This window comes from Dermacentor andersoni, chromosome 1 (genome assembly GCF_023375885.2).
Source record: "Dermacentor andersoni chromosome 1, qqDerAnde1_hic_scaffold, whole genome shotgun sequence".
In the NCBI taxonomy this organism is placed as follows: Eukaryota; Metazoa; Arthropoda; class Arachnida; order Ixodida; family Ixodidae; genus Dermacentor; species Dermacentor andersoni.
The window spans coordinates 242,821,425-242,845,609 of record NC_092814.1 but is presented as its reverse complement, the minus strand read 5'-3'; the positions used below and the strand labels follow the sequence as shown (position 1 = coordinate 242,845,609).

At 46.0% G+C, this 24,185-nt stretch overlaps 1 protein-coding gene across 2 annotated transcripts in view; it reads left to right on the top strand.

Moving 5' to 3' along the window:
* Mtp (microsomal triacylglycerol transfer protein) overlaps positions 1-24,185 on the top strand; it is a 60,237-nt gene that overhangs the window by 28,449 nt on the left and 7,603 nt on the right. For both annotated transcript variants that reach the window (XM_050196191.3, XM_050196190.3), the window contains 15 exons: positions 2,361-2,554; positions 3,987-4,214; positions 5,024-5,137; positions 5,305-5,450; positions 9,031-9,119; positions 9,792-9,862; positions 10,444-10,604; positions 11,025-11,187; positions 11,596-11,709; positions 12,245-12,457; positions 15,673-15,884; positions 19,299-19,396; positions 19,490-19,611; positions 21,074-21,277; positions 22,798-22,952. In XM_050196191.3, the coding sequence (XP_050052148.1) occupies positions 2,361-2,554; positions 3,987-4,214; positions 5,024-5,137; positions 5,305-5,450; positions 9,031-9,119; positions 9,792-9,862; positions 10,444-10,604; positions 11,025-11,187; positions 11,596-11,709; positions 12,245-12,457; positions 15,673-15,884; positions 19,299-19,396; positions 19,490-19,611; positions 21,074-21,277; positions 22,798-22,952 (2,284 nt within the window). The remainder of the gene's footprint in view (positions 1-2,360; positions 2,555-3,986; positions 4,215-5,023; positions 5,138-5,304; positions 5,451-9,030; positions 9,120-9,791; positions 9,863-10,443; positions 10,605-11,024; positions 11,188-11,595; positions 11,710-12,244; positions 12,458-15,672; positions 15,885-19,298; positions 19,397-19,489; positions 19,612-21,073; positions 21,278-22,797; positions 22,953-24,185) is intronic.

Genomic DNA, 24,185 nt, shown 5'->3' with positions numbered 1-24,185 from the left:
TCAATGTGCACATTACACTGACCGCACTCGTTTCTTCGCATGTGTCCGCCTGTTCTTAGCGTCGCCCGTTTGCAGTGTCGCACATGGTGGAGGCCCGCCAATATATCTTTGTCTTTGAGTAGAACCAGGCTTCTGCTAACGCTTTGCGTTCAACAATTAGCTGCAGACCGTGTTCAATACAATTTAAGTCCAGTTATTTTTTTCGTTCTGTGCTTTCATTCCTTTTCAGATGAGGGGAACTTTCGTCTCCGCCACATTTTGTACACGCGGCTGCATTTTCTGACATTTCGTTTGTAAGTGCACAATATCGCCCACGAGCCCGTAAAAACAGGAAATTTTTTTTTAAAATCATATCGACTCACTGAAGAATTGAGAGGCGGCATTTAAGAATGTGTATACGCTTTGGAGTATTTCGATCTCGGTTTCTTTTTTTTTAATCGAATAATCGCCAAATACACGCAAAGGTGTTACCCTGAGTAGGCGTAAAACTGACTAGTTGTAAAAGCTTTAACTTCTTTTCGAAAATTTATTACGTCCGAGATTCATTGACAAACGACCAGACATATATAGTATCTTAAACATGATATTAAAAAATCTTGTGACGAAATATCTTATATGATTAAATACTAACGCAGTGACGCTACGGAAGCCTTGTTGTTTCACAGCAGAAAAAAGAGACGGAAAAAGGACGCTTCCTCGTGTAGGACTTGCCGGGCGTAATACAATGTGCGTAATTTCGATCTGTATGTCGAGGGCATGTTGCCTCACTTTGTTGTGAATGTGGGATGTGTATGTATGTCCTTTTGGACTGCCTGAATGTGAAATAGTTCAGATGTGGTCTTAACTTCGTTTCTTAACTTATACTGCACTAACCTGCGCAAAATATCAGTAATATTCATGACCTCTTTCCGCCGAGTGTATCGATGTCAAGAGCCAAAGGTCAATGCCTGGTCGCATCGTCTTCGTAAGCCACACATGGAAAGGGGCAAGTGGTTAGAGTTAGCTGCCGGACCTCCCCCCCCCCACCCCAAAAAAAAAAAAAGATCACTATCTTGAACACTCGGATTTAAAAAAATGGAAGTGGCCCATGAGTAACGCTATACTCGAAAGGCCGTAGGTATCTAGAACGTACAGTGTTTACTACGTTTATATAAGTTAGTTCCCAAATGTGAAGCGCTCTTTAGTCGGCTAGAGTGTCACTGTATCACAATGCGGCGATGTAACTGATTATCGTAAAAAAAAGAAAGAAAGCGTGTCCTTTTGTCAACATTCGTCTTATCAGTCCTTGCCTTTCATTGTTTCTGAGCGTGAAGTGATTGAGAAGACGTACTCCTGCAGAGAAGTGGATATTAACACCTTTTTCTATAGATAAGCATTACAGCTAGCAAATAAAGTAAGCGCATGTGAGGCACTCGGAGTCGTCCATGTTGAACTATAGGCAATCGAACGCAGTGGTACAGGGCACCTTGTGTACATTTTTATAAAATTTATCTGAACGTAGTATACGCATACACAGCCCGTACGAACGTACACCGTACGTGAAAGCTTCAAACAATTCGAACTGGAAGCGGTAGCTTGTTAGCATGTCGAAAAAAAGTTCCTTTAATGTCTCGCTTATACATTCAAGAAAGGCGAGTCAACAGCGGTTGACACCGAACAAAAACAAGGTCTTCTTGGGTGCATTAGTGTACCACGTGGTTGGTTGTTTAGACTGGACTACCTTCAGGATCGACCCACATTTTTAGTCTTCACTGTCTCCGGGATCGGCCGACATCGTAAAGTAAAGCCACACTTGTGGTTCCGGTTTTAGGCGCGTGCAGTTTGAAAGAACACATCTGGGTTTAACTTCTGCCTTTTTTTTTCGCTTATTACGCATTATTACTGTTCCGTGCTTACCTCTACGCTAATTTGATGCGTCTTTTTTTTTTTTTTTTGTTACAAGCTTCAATTTGACGTCTTTCTCCTTGTCCTATGTGCGCTAGAAGGCCTCAAATCGGCATACTTTAACGAAGGTGGTCAGAAATTAAGTGGCGACCAGGTACTTCAAATCGATATGAAGTAACTTTTCAAAAGCCGTAGACCCAACATGAAATCGATGAAGCATGTGAAAACGTTGCTGCAATCAGAACAGTTTTTTTTTTTTTTCGAATTTAGCGCCAGTTTGAGGCGTCAAGGCGTCAACTAAAAGCGATAGATTGGATGTGCATTTCATAAAGAAGTTGTATATTTCATACACGATTTTGAAATAGCTCTCTCTTTCTCTCTCTCTTAAACGTTTCTCTTTCACTTAACCGTGCTTCCCTATCTGACTGGTGAAGGGCGTGTATACTAAACGGGCTGGCACCGTGTCTGTGAAACAGCTCCGAGCCGACAGTTCGAGCTGGGGACCACGTACAAGTACAGCTTGAAAAGCGACGTGTTCCTGAACGAAGCAGTGCCCCGGCCAGCGGGGAAGACGAGCAAGAGTGTTGGCTACGGTCTGAGGGCGGCCGCTGCGGTCACCTGCCTTTGGAAGAGTCCCCAGGATCCGCTGAACAGGCTCTTCCGGGTAGAGGTGAGTGTGTGCCTCGTGCGCGGCGTGGCCTATCTGCACCTGTACGCGCTTTTAGGTCTACTGCAGGTTTTATTTGACATAATCGCAGAACGATATAGCTTTGTTCGCAGCGTATTGAAACCTTCAGTCCCCATCTCCAACACACTATATATGACTCATTTCCCACTACAGCGAACGAATCGCAGAGATAGTGCGACACAAACTGTTCGCGAAGTGCACGACCACCGGAAACCTTGCACATGTTGACTGAGTGATTGATTGATTTGCGTTTAAGAACGACATTTATTCGAAACAAATTTGTGGGGGCGAGCTAATTTGTACGTCTTAACAGCAAAACTGCCGCGCTGAGCGCAATAAACCCTAGTTACAGGTCGCCACTCTGTCGGTTTGTCTTCTTGTTCGGTCCCGTATTTCTTTTTTTTTTTTACGAGCTGTGTAATAATTCATTTCTTCATTGAGTTGCTTGCATTGTCGGTACCTGTGCTTTTCGCGATTCATAATGAACACAGTGTCTGTAACTGCCTCTTTAATAGATAAGATTTATTCACCTCCTAGTACGCTCTCTTGAAAAGCTAGCCGCAAAACTTGCCGTAGTTTTATACGTTTCGTGCGAGAAAATACACAGGCGTCCGATGCGCATGTTGTCGAGGATGTCGAGTAGGTCGTTGTTTGGCTGGACGCACGCACTCAAAAGCATTCGTATACAGGGTGTCTCAGCTAACTTTGGCAAAACCTTAAATATATGCAAATGCCACGTAGCTGGACAGAGCCAAGGTAATGTTGTTTGCTGTCGCTTTCAGATACTCAAATTATTTTTTCATTCCGCCTAGTTAGATAATTAGGCGTAATTGATTAATAAACTTCTCATATATTGTAATTAGATTAGAAGTGTCAATGAGAAAATTGTAGAGCGACATAAAAAAACTGCCGATACAGCTTTTTGTTTCTCAATACGTGCTACATAAAGGTGTTTTCCCGAGCGTGAAAGCAGCCCGCAAATACACGCAATATTGCCGCGCGACTGGCCGCTCGAGGCCCTTTGCGTGTATTCCCGGGCTTCTTTCACTCTCGGAAAAACACCTTTATGTAGCACGTCTTGAGAAACAAAAAGCTGTATCGGCAGTTTTTTTATGTCGCTCTACAATTTTCTAATTGACACTGTTAATCTAATTACAATGTCTGAGAAGATTATTAATCAATTACGACTAGTTACCTAATTAGGCGGAATGAAACAAAAATAATTTGAGCATCTCCAAGCGACGGCAAACAACATTACCTTGGTTCTGCCCAGCTACGTGGCATTGGCATATAAACTGTGGCCATAGTTAGCGGGGACGCCCTGTATAACGAAAAGACGCAGAGGCTGCCCAACATTGCCGGTGCTGTCGCCCAACATTGTGTCGCGTGAGCTCACCGCTGCCGTGGCGCGCAGGTGTCGCAGGTGCACCTGACCGTGGTGCCGGCAGACGCGCCCGAGGGCGGCCGCAGCGAGCACGCGTCGCACTGGGACGCGGCCTCGCCGCTGCCTCTCTACGTGCTTCAGCAGAGCAGCGAGATCGTCAAGGTCTGGTCGCACGCCGAGCCGCTCACCAGCGTCAACATCAAGAAGGCCGTGGCCAGCGTGTTGCAGTACCAGCTCACGGCCGAGAACAAATACCAGGTCCTCTTGCCGCATGTATTTCGCGCACGTGCATGGGATTTAAAAAAAAAAATGCCAAAGAGCGAACAGAAATTTAGGGAACGGAGAAGTACTTTCTTTTTCGGTCAGCAAAGAGTGTCGACGCGAAAACTGCTTAGCGAAAAAATGTTACTATTTACATAGTGCTGTATGTCGCAGTTTAAACTTGGATTAGATGGACCACCATTTGTATTATGACATGCAGCCAACTCATTCATGTGGGTCCGTAAAACGCTCCGAGAATTAAAGTACACGTGGCACAAAGGTACCTGGCTCCTCGAAGGGTGCACCGTAAATAGAATTAAACGTTTTATTATCATTATTTTTTTAAATTTCAGGCTTTACTTTAGTGCACTGCATTTCAAAAGCACAGTGAAACTGCGCTCGTGCTTGCGCCTGCAGACGTTTTTGATTGACTGAGCATTTTTTCTTGAAGGTTCGAAAGGGGGCGAGGATAAAGGCGTGCATGCCTGACAAAGGTCCCCGCCTCAATATACAATATTTTCTTCAAGTTCAACGTTCACTGATTTCGTTTGTATACATTATAGTAGAATAATGAGGTTAACGGCATTGAAAAGGACACTTATCGCATTTTTTAATTACGATGATGTTCAACTCAAACGGGCATTATATATAAATATATATATATATATATATATATATATATATGTAACTGTTCTCATGTAAACGTTATACGTTCTCGCGTTCTCTGCGTCGGGTATTTGTCGGGATACTTTTCTTTCTGCTTAGATTTTTACACATCTGAATGTATTAATTATGTGTCGTTATAGGTTGACGTCTCCGGTCGGTGCGCGGTGTCGTTCAAGACGGAGCGTAACATCATTACGAAGCACAAGTCTTCATGTACACACCCTGACAAGACGCAATTCTTTAACCCTAAACCCGTACGTAACTGCAACGTATTCGGCATTGTTGATAATGATGCACTAATACGTATGCTCTGCAGCCTGCCTTCGAACATATTTAATTATAGCGCTTGAATTTCTCATCATGTTCCGTTTCGCGTTGAACGACGGCTGATGACTAGCGAGCTATTACGTTTGCTTTTCAGATTCAGTCGCCTACGGTACTAACCGAGTCGACGTCGTTGTACGAGCTACTGCCCGACATGACGGCTCCAAAGAGCGTGCAAATCAGCGAACGTACTCAACTGTATGTCAACATCTTGAAAGAAGCCAACATCTTAGTCAAAGCAGAGTGAGTACACGTTCAGTTTTTCGGCGGCGCAAATGTAACCACCGCCGTCTGAATATCGAAGAGGAAGGCAAAAACGGCCTGTTCCGCTATTCAGGCGACGTCGCTTTCTTCAGATTAAAATAGTGAACTTGATAACGTGCGCACATTGCGCATGATTGACCTTGACCTGTGAAGAACTAATAAATAAATAAATAAAAACTTGACACCAGCCAGTGGAGACAGTCTTAAATGAAAGAAAAGCTCAGACGTCGTCCGCAATCAGTGCATTCTTGGGTCCTGCCCTGCTGGTAGAGACCAAGAATAAAATTTACATTTGTGTGAAATGAATCCATTCCACCGTTAACAACTTCCTACACAATAGTACTGAAAGCCAGCCGGATTGTCATTGATTCATAATTATTACGGCAACACGGCATCCACAGGGAGAAACATTGTGTACACATAAGCACCCCGTCCCTGTTTAAGCCGTGCTGCCATAAAATTATGAACATTTTTTGTCGACTACCAATGAACACATTGGTAGCGTTTTAGTGCAAATTGCGCGATAAGCTGCTGCCACTGATGTAGCACATGTAGCACTCATACAGTGTACGATGGTTAAAATTCTATATTGCCACGGAGAAGTTGCTTTCAACTTTACATGCGTGTACCTTGTGTCTCAAACCGATGAAGCTCAGTAAATAAATGTCAGGACAAAATCAAGAAGCTTACAAGGCGCAGGAATGGTATTCAAGTGTTAGAAGTGTTCTCGTACCCTTGTCAACCGTTGCTCAGAACAAATGAGAATAGTAAAAATGAAACAAGGAGGGCTGCAGATATTGACGTGTACATCATTTGCATATTATTATAACGCACATACATTGATACCTATTGTCGATGGGGTGTATAGAGTGCATATTCGTCGAAGATAGGTCTAATAAATAGATGTACAAAGGGTTATTTTTGTTGGGAACACAATTTTCTTGTTTTTGTCTATTTTCGCTTGCTATATACTATATCACGTAGAAAACAGCCCAGTTATGGCAATCGACCAGTGCCTTAGCCATGACGCCATTTTTTTTTTTCGAGCTGCGCCGGCACAAGTTGGCTGAAACAAAGACAAATTCCAGTGCGTAAGAAAAATGAAGTAAGGGCGGAGACAAAAGGACGACAGAAAAGGTGGAGCGCTGGTAGTGGCGAAAGCGCTGGTGGCGACGGCACCCCCGGACTGACCCACCCGGAGGACATCGGCAGTCGCCTTGAAGTGTCCCCCTCTCCAACATTTTTCTCTCTCTCCTGTCTGCTATTCTCTTCTCCTCACTTCCGAATTTCCAGGTGGCAAGGGTTAACCTTGCGTATCATATCAACTCTTGGGTATATAAGCTTATAACGGCGATGCATATAGCTGACGCCTGCAGGTTATCTTCACACCTTGCAGCGTCCCCTTGTTGGGCTCCGTGGTGGGCGGCTACCATCACTGCCGAACAAAGCTCGACTCTTATGGTAAATGCTTCCTCCCCCCCCCCCCCCTTTCTAATCGCCTTCAGAAAAGAGGGCTCACCGATGCAACTTTCGACTGTCACGATCCGCCCGGGTCCGTGAACGAGGGAGGGCTCGAGGCACCCTCCATTAGACAGACGCTCCGCAGCGTGGTGGTGATGAACAATGACTGACCGCCGAGCAGCTGTGCTCCTCGGTGTTTATTGGTGCGGTGACCAATGTTGCCTACCGAGCCTGGCGGGCCAACGAAGATTATGCCCGAGGGGGCGTATATGCTTGTTACAACTTTTAGAGAACTGGCCATTATTATGAACAAAGTCACGATGGCCTGAAGTTCTCTTTTGCCGCCTCAGAACAGGGCATAGATATGGTTCACATTCATACCATTTAACTAGCGCTGAACCTCCCCTCTGCGGCAGATGTGGCGAAAGGCTGACCCTACTACACGTCTTGCTGGAGTGCCGGGAAGCAGAATCGGAGCGAAGACGGTACTTTCCTTTGACATACAAACAACGTATCCCCTTACATCCAACACTGTCTTTGGCCCAGAACCTCTGTTCGAAACGAAGGCAGTGCTTAACTTTATAAATGGTGTGCTGCATGTTATTAGCCCGAGAGGCTCGTAGCCCTCCCTCTATCTAGAGGGTATTGCTGCGAGCTTAGTCTTTAGTGGAGCACGTGCCTCCAGACCCTTGGGCTGAAGGCCCTTAGTGAGGTGGTAGTGCTAGTGGAATCGACGCATCTTTTTTTGTGTTATTTCATTTTAAAATATATTTTGTTGTCATCGCTCACATCACTCGTCCTTGACATTATTTTAATATTTGTATATTTTACGTACCTCACAGGGAATATTTTAGGCCTCTCGCTATGCAGCCTCGCTACGTCTGGCAGCTGTCATTCACCGCATCATCAACTTCCCCACACCATTTCTTGGTGCTCTTCGGCCATCCATGGTCCTTGCGTCAAAAAACCCTATGCTTCATCAAGTCAGTTACGTTAACAAGTTATTGTCTCTATGAGTAAATTCTTCCTCTTGGTTATATGTGTTAATGTCAGCTTGTTCAGAGCTCCTGATGTGTCTCGCGTCTTGAAAAATAGGCTGCAGAAAAGTCTACATTAACTCCATGAGCGGTGGAAACTAATCTGTATATAAACGCTGCGCACGCAAAATCAGCGTTTTTCAGACTATACGAAACAAGCTCGTACGCAGCCCCTGTCAGCGCCTTGGTAATGGTCTTTCAGCATAACTGTCGGTGAAGTAAAACTGGCGGTAAAACTTTTAGTAAAGTATCGTCATAAACCTTTAGGGGATTCAAGGTGCAATCAATTACGCGCTCCAGCAGCCACCAAATCGTTGCACCATTTTTAGGGACTCGAAAGCAGCCTTACAAACTCTGCAGCTTGCCCTGCGCCATGGGTTATGCGAGTAGCTAGCGTACGAAATAAGGCACGCTCATTGTTGAGGAAGAGCTTATCCTGGACAGACCGGAACAAATTTTTCTTAAACTGCTAGGTTTTCTGTCTGAGAAACCTGTATGAATTTCCTTTGTAGTTTCGCGCTACAATACGGGTGGATGACAATTATTCTCTTTTATGAAATGTAGAGTGTACGCGATGTACGTGCTGGTTGCATTTACTTTAATATGAAAACTCGAACAAACATGGCTGTCAAATGACAAGCTATAACCACTATAACCTTCCGTTTCCGTTAAACCAGTCTTTTACTCCAGTGGAACCTAATGTCGCTGAACAAAGTATAGTCATTCACTCTAGGCATATTAATGGCTCTGCTGCTTTCTGCTTGTCTTGGCTTCGATTGGGATAGTCAGTGTTCTTGCCATATATTACTGCATATGTTACTGTGCATATAGAACCATCTTGCGTGGGGAGTTTTTATATTCTTCTACCATTTTCACAGGCTTTTAGTCGACTCCCCCAACGCCATTTTGGCGTTGAATAAAAAAGATTATGATTTATTCTTCCTGAGGTCGTGAAAGCAGCGCCTTGTCATATAATAAAGCATTACTCGATAGTCCTATGCAGGAACCCCTCTATGCTGTTGCGTATGTAACTTCTTTTTGCTTGAACTTCTATTTTGCAGGCATACCTACAAACTGGAATCCACTTCACCGTCCGGTCAAACATTCACGGCAGCAACAGAAGCGGAAGTAATTCAAGAGCTGACCGCCGGTAAATGCTTCCACTGTGTTTGCATGTGCTTGGTCTTCATGCCTACCTCCACCCTCATACTCCCTTTTCACCTATTGCTGACATAAACAGATGGTGCCGGAAAAAAATACAGGCACCGCAAAACGGTCGCGCGCGCATTCAACCGTTTGGTATATTCATGCTCAGCTTTCTTTGTAAGGCGATAAAGTCAACTTTTGTTTTCGTTCTGAAAGCAGATTTTTTTCAGAACTGTACCTAGTAGAGCGTAGAAAAGTCTGCTGCCCAATTTTCTAGTGTAATTTTTTATTGTAAATTACACATATGTGACTGTCGTGCTAGATATATATGTGGCTGCGGTCTGAGCTTGACGCCATACAGCAGTAGTGTGTTGTTGTACATCTAGCGCAATTAGGTTATCCATCCTTGAGGGCTGCTTTTAAATGCATGTCGTAGTCATTGCCTCAGAATTTGGCATCCGTGTTTCAAACAGGATATATGGCAGGAAAGCTATGCATCAATTGATTATTTTATTTTGGCACGAAATAGTTTGAAATTGTGCGAGCGCAGTAGTCTTCCTTTCTTGATCTGCGAGTTAAAAAAAAAGCAAATAATATCTTAATCTCGAAGTCACTCTTTTTAGTAAATATATATGTGTAGTTATTTTTCGCACTGTTTGCACTTCTTTTGTTGCAGGTCACAAAGTCACTGAGGATACCATAGTCGCAAGGCCGGAGCTGAGGAAGTGCACCAAAAACTGCAAGTCTGTATGTGAAAAAATGTCTCGATTTACGCGTAACATACTGACAGTGCTCTAATGCACGAGCTTACAAGACATATTCTTGAAGGTTGAAACGGGCCACTGACACGCGTCTTCGACAAGGAACGAAGCCGGTTTTTGATTAGATTGCCAAAACTCGCCATACAATTATCTTAGTTTGCCTATATTAAAGGTCACAAGAGAAATAGTACTTACAGGTGCCGAGATAAGTACAGACCAACCCAAGATTACAAGTTGTTAATTATGGAGGATAAGTTTCACAGGTCACTTGTGCAGCTTCTTCTCCAAGGAAGACTGCACGTATTTGTTTAAATAATATGCTATAATAATATGCCGTATGTCAAATAGTACGTTTGAAAAAAAAACTAAGTCAGAGACTATATAGCGAAGTTTGGCAGGTTGACTAGCTGGATCATGTGTAGGAGGAAGTGGAGCCGGGAGAATAATGGCCAAAAAAATTTAGAGGGTGGGTGGGGAGCGTTCCGATTTCGTATGACCAGAAATGTTCACTGCTGGAGCAGTGCTTGCGATTTCAATTAATGTCACGCTCTTCTCTGCTTCTCCCAGCTGGCCGACAACGTTAAGTTGTTCGAGTCGAATCTCCGCGCGAAAAGCCTGGCCACACTCAAGTCCGCCGTGTCGTTCCTCAGGCTGCTCGACAGCTTCCGGGAGGCATCCGAGAAGGAAGTGCATGCCGTCCTCAAGAGCAGCAAGAACAAGAACATCACGTGCGTGCATACTCAGGAAGCCTAACTTGTGGGGGAGGAAAAGCGCGAAATACCCGCGCAGAAGAACGGGTACATACGTAATGCAAGAGATACGCATGTGTTTTTTGCGCAGTTTAGTGATACTTTTCGGCACCACTATATAAGCTTTAATAGCCGACTTTCCAAGCAGCAGCAGCGGCAGACATTATACTGAAATTCACCCGTATACCTCACGTAAACATTGATGTATTGCGAAGCTCGCCCACAGTGAAGCTCGCCCTCTATATATAGTGTAGTGGTGCTCTCGCAGGCAGAGAATTCCTTGAGTCCGTGCGTCGATTTCTTGTATAGCGTCATGTGTAAGTGCATGTGTGTAGCATAATGTGCAACGGCGTGTCTGGCATAACCACGCGCGTCAATTGCTGTTTCCCTGTACCGCAGACCTCAGCTTCTGGACTTGGCGGCGGCGGCGCAGACGATGGCCTCCGTCAAGGCGGCGTTTAGATTTCTTAACTTCAATTCCGAGAGTGACCTTGCCGAGCGCTTCCTCGTTGGCCTTATGGCCACGTCTCATCCAAGTTCCGCCATCATAAATGAGATCCTGGTGAGTCGACTGGCGCCGATATAGCACTGGCCTCAGTTCACGTAGGCTCTATAACGCTTTATGCACGAGAATCAGTTATGGTGCTTCTCGCGTTAATTGGTATCATTTGTTTTCGACGCACACTACGTAATCACTTTGCGATATGATTTATGCAATTATGCTTCTCTGTACTAAATACATTCAGCATAGTATAGTGTCTTTACTTCCCCTGGCCGTCCGAAGGCCAGCTCGGATAACATTGACTGAGCAAAGCAGGCGCAGCTGCACTACTACCATTGTTTGTACGCGCCGTCGTTCTCCGCACCTAACACTTTCCGGAAACGATTCTTCGAAAGCGATTCACCAGCTTGTATTCGAAAATGCCGCGAGAAAAGCTTTGTGCACCGTTTGAATTTTATCATTCCGCAGAGCGTCGCCCAGAAGGACATGCGTAACGTGAAAAACAAGGCGTCCGCCGTGGCCACCCTCGGAGCCCTGGTCAACGTGTACTGCAAAGCACCCCGGAACTGTGCCAAGAGTGAGGTGTGTCTATTCTCGCTTGTTGCACTTCGATGCCACCAAGTGTCGACTTAGCGAAGTGCGCGCGAGTTGCATGCCATGTCAGTGTACAGGCAGCCTATAGCTGACTGTGACCTCGACCAGCCTCGGTAGAGTGCTCGGTCCCGCGTACGTACCTGAAATTAGCTTCACAAATTGTCCGCTAAGGCATCCAGAAATGTTTTGTACAATTTGTTTCATTAATCAGTACAGCTCTGTTTAGTAAGCTCGCAACAAGTTAGAAAGATGCGCCATTAGGAAGTCGCAAAAGGTATCAACGTTACGGCTATCGACACAATTCTCTGTAACTTAACCTTAGAAATTCGTGGTATAATCAGTTCTGATTAATCACGAGTGTGGTAATATATGGCCAGGAAGAAAGGAGGACAAAGATAGGAAGGCCGGGTTTCAGGTTATTAAGGTGTCGCCGTAATGTGAATGCGGAAAATAACTCGTTGCATATTTCACCATGGCGGCTGAAACGGGACAAAGATTATATTCGCACGGCCCGCCCACGCAGGCAGTAGGCGCGGCACTAAAGTTCCTCGAGGGCCAGCTGCGCCAGTGCAAGGACGAGCACTGTTGGCAGACGTACCTGCGCGGACTGCAGAACGCGGCGCAGCCGTCCACCCTGTCCACGCTCCTCTACGCCATCCGCAATGGAGGCAAGAAGTCAGTCCTCACCGGCCTGCGTGCCCTCAAGAAGATCGGCAGCGAGCACTTCAACGACCAGGTACAGGGTTTTTCATCTCGTATAATAACGGCTGTCCTGTTCGCACCTACGTGTAACAAAACAAAAACAAGTTGCCGGACTCTGGATACTTTTTATGGCGTCAGTTCACTTATTGCGAACATCAGTTATGAGCCCCTGTTTCCTGGACGCGTAGTCAGCCTATTGTCACGACTCGCGGTCGCGGACAGGCCAGGAACCCTCCAGGCATAGTGACGAGGCGTCCGAACAGAACGAGATAAAAAAATTGTTTATTTATCTCTTGCAGCAAGTAGCAGATTCTAGTAAGAGGTCTCGCTAGAATCAGCTGCTTGATGCAAGATGTAAAAAACCTATTCGTTTCTCGCTCCTTTTGCACGTCCCCATTCCTATATGCATGAAAGGTTCTTGACCTGAAAAACATTGAGAGAAAATTAACATTAACGTTCCTGGATAACCATTGAAAGAACTCTATTGCCATAGGAGAACTCCCGGAAACTCTTGTGCAGAGGCTGCTCTGCAGTCTGAAGCAGCATAATTTTTTTTCATGCAGCAGCAAACGCGCTGTCCGCAGCGCCATACATTTGCAACCAGGTCATGCAAGTGGGTTACAGAGCCATCCATGAGATTGCTTTCACTGAGTTCGCATTAAGTCCTGGCCTTTTCCTTTTTCTTTGTTTTTTATTTCTTACTTTTTATGCACATTTGCTTCCTGAATCCGCGAATCTCGCCGAAAGCACGCGCTGCGCTATGCGAACGCAAGTGGAGCGGGAAGAGCCCGCCGCAGTTCGCCAGCGTCCATTGGGAGCTTCGTACGCACGCCTACGACGCTTGAGCGCATATGTGTGTGGGTGTATGAAGGCTCTCGATCCATCGCAGGCACCGTACGCCTCTGACAATGAAGCGCACGACCGTGGGCGCCGTGGTGCAGTATACGAGTTGACCTGCGACTCAATGGTTCGAATGTTCGGTTTGAGGACGCGCGATCGTGCACGTGGTTCGATGCCTGGTCGAGTACGTAGGACGTCTTCTTTTATGACATGTAGTACCGTGCCTGAGCCAAAGCGTGACCAACGAACGCTCCATTTTCTAGCTCATAGTGCTTTTCGCAGTTAAATTTCTTGAAAAATGTGTATTTAATGGCGAATGGCATATCCGCGAGAGACCGTTGTACACGGGCACTTTTCTGTGAGCCGAGAAATCCTTTCATTGGAGGATCATCCGAGAGCTAGACAAGTAAGTATAACCATCAGGCATGCAGAATATGGGCACCTGAAGCTTTTACGCAGTCGACAGCAGAGCCAGAACAGCGAGCGGGATAATCAAAATTAGAGGTACGCTTATCACGAGGAAAAGGTCGCGCTCGTATACGCGGCAGCACGAGCATATTACGGAGCATAGGTTTGGACTGGGTACAAACATATTAACACTCAGACGAGCGTCTCTTGGTGTTCGGAAGACCGTTTCATTTTTTTTTTCGTAGCCCTAGCGGCCGACGTCGGCGACACGTAGGATAAATAATTAAGTCGCAGTGTCATCTGGCTAATGCGCAGGGTTCCTATAAATCATCGTGGAATCACCAGGAAGTAGCACAAGCGGCAAAGAGATTTAAGCAAAGTTCAGAAAGCACGCCAAATAAAGTTCTGTAAGTCACATATCCCGGTACTCAGGTCCTGATTCTACAAATCTGTAAATCTAGGCTGCAAATAACCAGTTCGTAAAGAACTTGCAAAGTGCTCCAGCACGCAGCACTGTCGTGATGCACAATTAATTGTTACGAATATTTTATTATTAATATGCCGTAAATAAAAGAAGCGTAGACGGACATTTTGCCTGTATTGTCTCTTAGCGGTTAGCATGCCTCTTAAATCGCGTGCGTTGACTAAGACCACTTGTACTAAGGGAAATCAGAAATTATTTGCCCCTATGTTTCATGACACAAAATAAGGTACATACAGGTAATTACAAATATATGTTCTACGTACCATACACTATTTTTCCACATAGTCCCCACACCGGTTCAAACATTTGCCCCATCACAAGTTTGAGATGCCCCTGTGGTAGACTTCGTCCGGCTGACTGTCTTGCATGTCCGGTTGTCATACAAGCCTTCACAGCCTTTTGCGAACTCAGAACACCACCTCACACTTCTCGAAGCGGGACACATTTCCCAATACGTGGGCTGCATTTCCCTGTGAATTTCTATGGGCGTTCGTCCCTTGCTCCATAGAAAACGGATTACACTTCATTGCTCGTACGCCGTGGACGTGTGAAGTACGACCGCCATCTTCAACAACATGAAGGGTGACTTAATAAGGGAACTTATATGGATAGATTACTTGTCAGGAACACATACGTAAAATTTACGATGAACAGAGTTGGGTGAAAAGGAAATATGTCAGCGACGGCGTCGCCATCACACTAAAGATCGGAAACATGTCCCAAGTGCAATACGGGTGTCACATGGCACACTTTAGATCGCGATCGAGCCCCATTCGGATCGAATACCTCAGTCGCGATTGGCTTCTTTGCTCAATCTGCGGAAGGAAGCCAGTCGCGGTCGAGAATTTTGATCCAGATCGGGCTCGATCGAGATTGAAAGTGGCTGTGTGACACCGGTACACACTGTAAAATAATTTACACCCTTAAAAGCGAAAAAGGTGTAAATGTGTCTATAACTCGCACTTTTAGGCTGTGATTTGTATAACTGACACCCTAAGGGTGTGAGTTACACATTTACATCCTTTTTCACTTTTAAGGGTGTAAATTATTTTACAATGTATATTACCCCTTTCCGGACATCCACACGCTATAGAACAGTATACGCACGAGCAGCCACGGGATCTCGAAGGCGGCGCAATGAACAAGGATGAGTGCTCACGGACACGTACAGTATAGCGCGAGACGGCTGTATCGAGAGACAAATCCCGAGAATGTAAAGAATACAGGCGTAAAACGGCACAGGAAGCAAACGGCAAGAACACTTGAAAAATATTTATTCGACATGTCATTCTTTCTTCATCAACTTTTATTGCTTAATGAAAAATATTGAGTCCACTATGAATAAGTTTTCGTCTGTTTTTTCAGAAGGTTATGTGGGTAAAATTGTAACCAACTGCAAACACAGCACTGAAAATGGCCTGCAGGTAACACGGACAATACTTTTATGGACAAAGTAGGGCCTGATTTGCTGCGCTGCCCGTGTTCTCTTAAATATATGCATACATCTTTGGCCGCAGGTGCTGGACGCGTTGGAGAAAGTGTACGGGCAGGTGGACCGGCGTCACGACTCCACGGCACGTGCGCTAGCCGCCGAGCTGATCTTCTCCAGCTCCAGCCTGCGGCACATCGAGCGCACGCTGGAGCTGCTTCCCAGGGTCGAGGCTCCAGAGCTGGCCACCTTCATTGCCAGCAAGCTGTTCGAACTGGTCGATCGCACGGACCGTGCCAGGTATTGATGCCTTCGCTCACGTTAGTGCGCCACAGCATGCGCGTGTGTGTAGACCACCTTGAGCTCAAACTGGTATTTCTGTGCGGCACATGTACTTGTAACGCGGAGTACCGGAAGTTGATAGTTGTCACAATGTGCTGGAAATGCAGGGCTTTCAAGTTGGCGACATATTCATGCGGTCTACCACTCAGCACGTGGGGCACGCATGGTACGAAGAGAGCGATTCCATGCGCGTATATGCAGTAAAACCCCCATTAACTTGAAGTTGTAAAACCCTGGGGAATTTCGAGATAAGCGGAGTTTCGAGATAAGCGAAAGACAAAAATATAAGCCCTCTGGTCGTGCATAAACCACATGCATGGATGTTTTTCCAAAATAGCGCTAGTAATATTTTCGGTCAATATCGCGTGCATCAGCACCGGAGGCGTCCGCGTATATACGGGTAGTGGCGTTACTGGTATACTGTATTAATGCAGAGTGCTTGCCGCAGAGTGAAACCCCGCCGTGGTAGCTTAGCGGTTATGGCGTTGCGCCGCTAAGCACGAAGTCACGGGATAAATTAAATCCCAGTCGCGGCGGCCGCATTTCGATTGGGACGAAACGCAAAAACGCCCATGTGCTGTGCATTGGGCGCATGTGGTGAATTAAACCGCGAGTCCCCCACGATGGCTTGGCTCATAGTCATATCGTGGTTTTGGCACGTAAAACCCCAGAATTAAATAAAAAAATTAATTGGCACGGAGTCAAGACGATTGACCCTAACGATATATTTGAAGCCAGTCATCCAAGCATAACCATTTTCAGACATCCCAAAAGCTGACGCTGCTAGTTTCTGCATCGTATTGAATTCCATGCAATTTAACTTCGAAAATCGAAACTACAGAAGAGCGCAATTGTCACCCCTTTAACAGATGCCCACAAGTGACGGGGAATTTACGCCTCGCCGTCGCGCGGCATGAAGCGAGCGTCCCTATCAAGCCGCGATCTCGCTTAAACGCAGAGGGCTTGCATGCTGGCTTATTATGGACGCAGCGCGAAGACTGAACGCGCCTGCTCCAATGTGCCGATCAGCTTGCCCAAGGCCACAATTAATACGCTGCGACCACATTGATGCGTCACTGGCAGCGTCCTAAATGAGAGGGACGAAAAAGCTCGCCGCTACCGCGTGAGGCCTCAACAAAGTGCGCGCGAGCGGTGAAAGAAATAAGGGGGAAAAATAACGCAGCTCGGTGCGGTGTCTGCCTCGGCTTGCGAACTGCCGCGTTGCCTTTTTCCTGGTATTTTAGGACTCGAAATTTCGACATATCCGGAGTCCTGCACAAAAGCGTTTCGCGATACGAGGTGAAAAATCACATGGGTGGAAAACACGGCCAGAATGAAATTTCGACTCAACCGATATTTCGAGAGACTGGAGCTCGAGTTATTGCGGGTTGACTGAGTATTATAGTAAGCGCGTCGCCGCCCCCATTTATGCTCACTTTAAATTGGTAACTGTGCCTAGAATCAATCTAGCTTTATTTTTTAACGATGCTCCAGAATTCATGCTTCACTGCGTTCCGCAGTCAATGCGTGAAGGCGGCGCTGGAGAATATGAGAGGGCACTGTTACTCCACACACCTACATCACAAGTGTGCCTATTCGCACTAAAGATTTCATTTGTCTCATCTTGAACGCTTGCCATCTAAATTACAAATAAATGACAGTTACAATATGTACTGTACCAGTCAGACACCAGCATGGAAGATGACCGACCGGCGCCTACACGATGTGACCGAGGATATTCCACGACGTGACCCATCCTCAGGGTGATTCCAGAGCTTCTGCATGCCGTATAGTGGGCCGTGTTTCAGCGCTGCGCCATGTCTTTTTCTCCAGTACGCCTATTAGTTCAGGTAACACGGGAGTGCAGAGAGAAAATCAGACTGCATAACGGTGACGCGGCGCCGTCTGCATGGGCTGTCGAGATTAAGGCTAATCATCGTTGACGAGCCTGGTGGTCTATACTGTTGAACGGGATGTCCATGAAGTTCCGCTTTACCTAACAAAAGCCAGGTGTCATACTTGGCTCGAAGTCCACTCAAACCGTCGCTCGCTTTGTTCGCCGAACATTGTGCTGCCAGCCATTACAAAAAATGTTGTTGGAAATCCATTTATTTTCCATCGATATTTCATTGTACCATCAACAGAAAAATTGTGGAAATTCCATTGGTATTTAATGGAGGATTTGTTGAAAAGTCATGGAAAAGTGGCCACCGTGAATCCATTGTATATCCATTGGAGAATTATTGTGTTGTTTTTTCATGCGGTCTTCATTGTACTTTCATTGCGTTGTTTTTTCATGGGATCTTCATTACACCGTTTTTTCATTGGGTTGTTATTGTATTGCGCTGCATCTTCAGAAAGTTGTCATTGCATTTAGTCCTCAATGCAATGACCTCATGTCTGATAATGCTTACTGAGGCTGAATATGAGGTGCAGCCAACAATAACAAACAAGAAGGCAAATGAAAAGGCATGGTCTTACTTCATTTTATTTATCGCGAAAGAAGCAAGGATAGGCTGTTCTTGATGTACAGAACACTGGCTCCCGGAAGCTGAGCAGGTGTATCCTGAAAAACATATAAGTAAATGAGACAATCTGCAGCTTTAGCAAATTAAATTAGAATTCAATAATGCTTCACTTCCCCGTGGAAGCATTATTTTCTCAGTAAACATGCAGCTGCGAGTCAGCGCTGGGGCGTATTCTTAGCTGTTTGATTCGTATTCGTCGCGCGCCATCTGTTCACAAATAGTTATCGCTATCTGGATTTGTTTACCTATACGTTAGCCTAAAAGCGAAGATTCTGCTTCTATTTATATTCCTATCTGCCTTCTGGACCGCTCAGTAGGTTTTATTTCATTTTCTTGGTGGTGTTTAAGAGTCCAAGTAGCACGGGGGCTATGAGAAGCAAGCGAAGAGCACCAGATTTCGACCACCTTGGGTTTTTTTCACTTGCACTCAAAGCTTTATACACAATTATTTTTTTAAATTCGGCCTTCATTACAATGCAGCAGTCGAGGCTCAGATGGTTTAAAGTAGAAGGAGATGGAAAGCTTTGCTGGTTGAAACTAATTTGTGGCTTGAAAATGACTTGAAACGCACTTGAAAGTGCCCGTTTCTCACTTTTTCTCTCCGCGTCGCCATTTCCCGCTGTAATTTCGAAGCCATGGATCAATTCCAACTAGCTCAACTTCTCATTCGCTTGCAACACATTTCTAGTGCAACGGTCTCTTTAAAACATTCTAATTTTATTCCCACTAACACAGTCAGTTTCACTATCGATCGTCATCTCTGTTCGGAAGGTACTCCCGCCTGCGTCGTCACTTCGCGCTGCAATTTCCCAGCCATGGACTAAAGCAGCTATTTTATGCGCAGGTCATTTGCCGGCAAGGTGCTCAACAATAGTACCTTTGGAAATTATTACAACCTGGCCCATTCTGGTTCATCTGCCACGTTCACCAAATACCTGGCCAGTAAGTCTCGGGTCGCCCCACAATTGCACCGTGCTTCCGCGTCCGATATTCGTGAGTTCAAAACAGTGGCGACGCCTTTTTATTTTCTCGTAGAAGGCGAAGACCTGAACTCCACCTATGCAGTCAACATGGAGCTTATACCTGGTGGACTGCTCAAGGAGAGCTCCTTGGACTTCAATCTCGAGACTGCCGACGAAACCCTCAACTTAATTTCGGTAAGCAGCACTTTAACTGGACATTAAATAACATTTTTTACTATAGTCTTTCTAATGTTCTTTTCAAAGCCGTTATGACATGGAACGTGAAGATGGGTGAACATGAAGATATAGCTATGCTGAGGGATCAGCACCCCTCATCAGACCATGAAAACACTAAACTTGAATTCGGGCAGAACTGGCCCGGCGCTGTCCTTTGTTCTTCGTGACTTCTTGTCGGTCTGTGTGGTGGCAAAGTCTGCCAATCAGCAGCACCCTTGTCCATACCCGCAACCCTGCATTATATTTTTGCCTCGACAACGATTCCTTTCTCTTGCGCGATGGAACTGTTGCGACAGCGCAAAGTCGATGCGCTTTTTCTTATGGAATTATGGGGTTTTACGTTTCAAGGCAACTCGCGGGCTATGAAGAACGTCGTAGTAGAGGTTTCCGGATTAATTTCGGCCATCGAAAATTTCTTAACGAGCACCCAAAGCACGGTACACGAGCATTTTTTCATTCCATCCAAATGGGACTTTCTTTTCACATGCTTCTCGTGCCTGACGCTGAGGATAAGGGCAGTATATTCTTTCTTGGACTACAGAACGTTTATGGGGTAACTTTCTGCATGTGCCGCCTAGGTAGTCGCGCTGCGACGCGGCATTATTTAGAGGCCTCTAGACGTCGGCCGGAAGACGCCGTAGCATGCTAGCATATTCTGAGCAAGGTTACTATACTGCAGTGTTATACAAGTCAGCACAAGCGCTGGGTTCAAAAGGCGACGACTACAAGCAGCACAATTCCTTCAATTCAAAACACGGCGTTACAATCGCACTAAACGTGTATATATCTTAATTCAATTGTTATTTATTGTGATCTTTGCATCGGTATTGCGTCGCGAAAATTTTTTGCGTTTCATAACTGCGCTAGCAAAGGAAGGACCGCGCTGTGCAAATATTTGGGCACTGAATAGTAACTGAATTGACACACACAACTGCGCGGCTCATACCTGTGCTGTTAAATGTTGACCGTGCCGAAGTGGTGCTTTGATCTCACACTTAATACTCCGCACGTAGCATAATTAATTAAACATCCCAGTTTTTATTTGCTGTTGAATTCATATACTTTTTATGTCTACCATCACCGCGAACCTCACCCTAATTAAGTTCTCAAAGACAAGCGAAGGGTTTGGCAAATATCTCCCCATAAAGATGGCAAGAATATCATGTGACATGTGAATAAAAGTTACAGGTGTTGCATGGAAACATATTTCTGTCCTGGCTCGAAGCGACGCATGGCCCCTAATGCTCTCCAGGCGTTGGGAGGAAAAGTGTCTGGTATGTAGGATCATTAATTGAGAAGTTTTTGTGCTTGCGCGTCGCGTCTCAGAGTCCTTCAGTGAAGTGACGTGCGAAACGTGTATACTATGCGCACACAGACTCGAAGTGGAAGTGTTTGCGCATGGCTCGTGCTCTTCTTGCAGGTGGGCCTGTTCGCGGGCGGCCTGGACAGTGTAGCTGGCGGAGGCGATGAGTCCGGTGGCTCGGAGGAGGAAGAGGCCATGGCCGGCATGCGGCTCAGCTTGCTCGGTTACGAGCTGCGGCCGTACGTCTTCTTCGTGGGCACCTCGGAGCTCATGAGCCACGTGTGGTCCGGAACTGGCAGCGAGCCCACGCCGGCGCTACAGGTACTTCTTGGGATGACCCGCTCAGGGGCTGGCTATTTCACATATGGAGTCGTGTTCTTTCGCAAAGGGCGCTTCAGCGAGGAGCCGGTGACGTTAAAAAGAAAACGCCAATTTGGCCGTGAGAAATATGTTATCGGCCACATAAGTTATCATCACCACCTACGTACAATCTTGGTCAAAAGTACGCGGGCAAACGTGTGCGTTCAGCTATAGCTGCCACAGAGTAGCATATTGGGTAGCGCAGCTCCGAACCTTCCGGCCGTGAGAGTAACGCTGGTGCCGCAAAGGGCCGATGTGAATTTGCTGGAAGATTCGCCGGTCGTGCATGAAGTAGAACGAATTCCTTGACGAATTCTCTACGTCACGAACGTGCGTCAGTGCATCGTAGTTGAAATTGGTTAATCCATCCAGCTTGCTGATTTTTGTCGCGTACCGTTCTCGGCCTTGAGATGCTGCTATTTTCTATGGGGTCAGTATCATTTTGCTTTTTGCTGTATTCTGGAGGAAAAGAATTAGCGAAGTGTTCCACGTATGCGACCCACGTGATCTGCGCGCTCACTCCGCTGAAAGCCGAAACTAGCCGGCCGTGCTGACCACCGCTACCGTTTTGCGGCCAAGCCGTCACGACGCCGTTGCGTGTGCTGCGCTGCTCCGACGAAAGGCGAACCGCGATGAGAAAGCTTCGAGGAATGTGGCCGCGGGCAGCGGAGTGGTTGAACGCGCGGTCAAAGTCACGTTATTGTTGGCTTTGTTCACGCACGAACCGCGACCAACAATTTCCACCGACAGGAAGGCGAAAGTATGCGCACCTCGAGGCTGGAATTTTGTTTTCCAGAGTGATAAACGCGCCTCGGCGCTTTCTCACGCTGGTCCGCAGCACGCGACAGAAATCGCAAATAAGAAAACCAGTTTGACGTTAACCAATCGTTTTACCGTTAGCAGTCCTTGAAGTGTACTATAGCTGCAGCACGGTAACAGTGAAATTGCGAACATGCATATTATACTATGGACTCGATTAAATTTCCTCTAATAGTCTGAATCAAGAATGAGGCTGACCGATGAAGTAGCACACTGTTTGTATAAAGGTTATAAACAGGGATAATGTGCCTCAGAAGGCTGGCCAACGTTTCGATAGAAGGGCTTATCTTCGTTTGATGAAGATAGGCCCTCGTATTGAAACGTTGGCCAGCCTTTCTGAGGCACCTTATCGTTGTATAGTCAGGTTGCATAGAAGGAAAGAATGCATGCCCTTGACTAATACAGAAAAAAAATTAAGAATGACGTACTAACGCTTTGGAACCATTACCGATGGCATGTTTACAATGTGGCCCTGCTCATTGCAAGAAAAAACATCGGAAGAGTTCCAAAATGCCAACGTTAATCCTTTTCCAGCGGCAGCATTCCTTTCGTTTATGCGTTTCTCCAGTTTCGTAAAAAAAACTTTTCGAAGCAGTTTCAAGCGCACTAGAGAGAGAGTGAAACAAGGTATAAGCTGACTGACAATTGCGACCATGTTGCAGGGCAACCTCCTGATGATGGACCATCACCAGTTCGTGGCCCTGCTCAACGGCCTTGTCTTGGAACTGAAGCTTCAGGGAGTCATTTCTTTGGACATGACTGGCTCCATACAAATATCCTTGTGGAACAGGAACTCCCACTCTGTGGTTAAGACCAGGTGCGCCCAATCATCTTGATGCGTTTCGCGAATGGTTTGCATACTTATTTTGTTTTGTTTTTTCTATGGAATATACGCGCATTTCTGCTACGTAGCTGTTACAAGAAGAAAAAAAAGTGCCTTGTTCTCTTTTGTTTGGTTCTAAGATAAAGGTATTTATCCGGAGGTTTCTTTTCATATTCAACGATGTGAGGATCGTTGCGCAGTCTCACAGGTGGAAAGCGTTTCTTAAATATGAAGAAAGTTTAGCCTGGCTATGCCTTTGGTTCGTATTTTGCCCTGTATTACGTTGAAAATCTGAGAGGAAACTGTAGACAAAAAGGAACTGTGAGAAAACTGCGTCATATCTTCCGCCTTGTTTTTTTTTTTTTTTTGCTGCCTCACGACAATGACGTCATTGGCGACGTCTACCCAACGCTTCCCAGATGTCACTTGGGAAGGTCGCAAAAGCAAAGTCGTGATAGTTGACTAACAGCAGGTGGATTATAGGAGGGGTGCTGGCAAGCGATCAGCGATGCTTGTATACTATAGTAAAGCTCTTGCTTGGGCTAGTTGGTTCATGCTTGAAGTAGTAAAGGCAAGGCGCAGAAGACCAGGACTCAAGAAGAAGAACACAAACGACAGGACCGGCGCCACTCACAGCTAAGTTTATTTTCACAACAAGCCTGCCTTATGTAGGTTATTCACGCCGAGTTCGAATTATTCGAACTTCTAAGGAATGATCTTGAAACTTCAGCATGTAGCACATTTATTAACTGGAAACGTCTCGTTATGATGGTCCCTGCGAAAGTCCCGGCGTATGTAGACGATCGTGCAAGACAGACGTGCATTGAGAAGCTTGGTCGGCATCGCCTGCGTGCACAAAGAACTTTTCTGTTCGGCCAGCCGGCGTTTGAACTCTAGCTGCGGTCGGTCGCGTCTCCTGGACCTCTTTGTCGTCACAGCTGCAGTCGCCCCGAAAGCCTCATCGTGGCTTTGCTTTCATCGGTCTCGTACGCATTGCGTCGCGAACTCGCGCGCGTTTTCTGCAACAGGCTCGATTTCCTCAATAGACAAAATTAATGTGGCTTTAATGTCGGTGATGCCGCACGGTACTGTGAAACGACACATTCTGAAAAAGCATCTGACTGACGGCTGCTTGTTAGCACTTGCACACATACTTGAGCGCAGTGAGGGTTTTTGGCTTGATAGCTGGTGTTTCCGTATTCGTAATGTGAACGCCAGAGCGCCCCT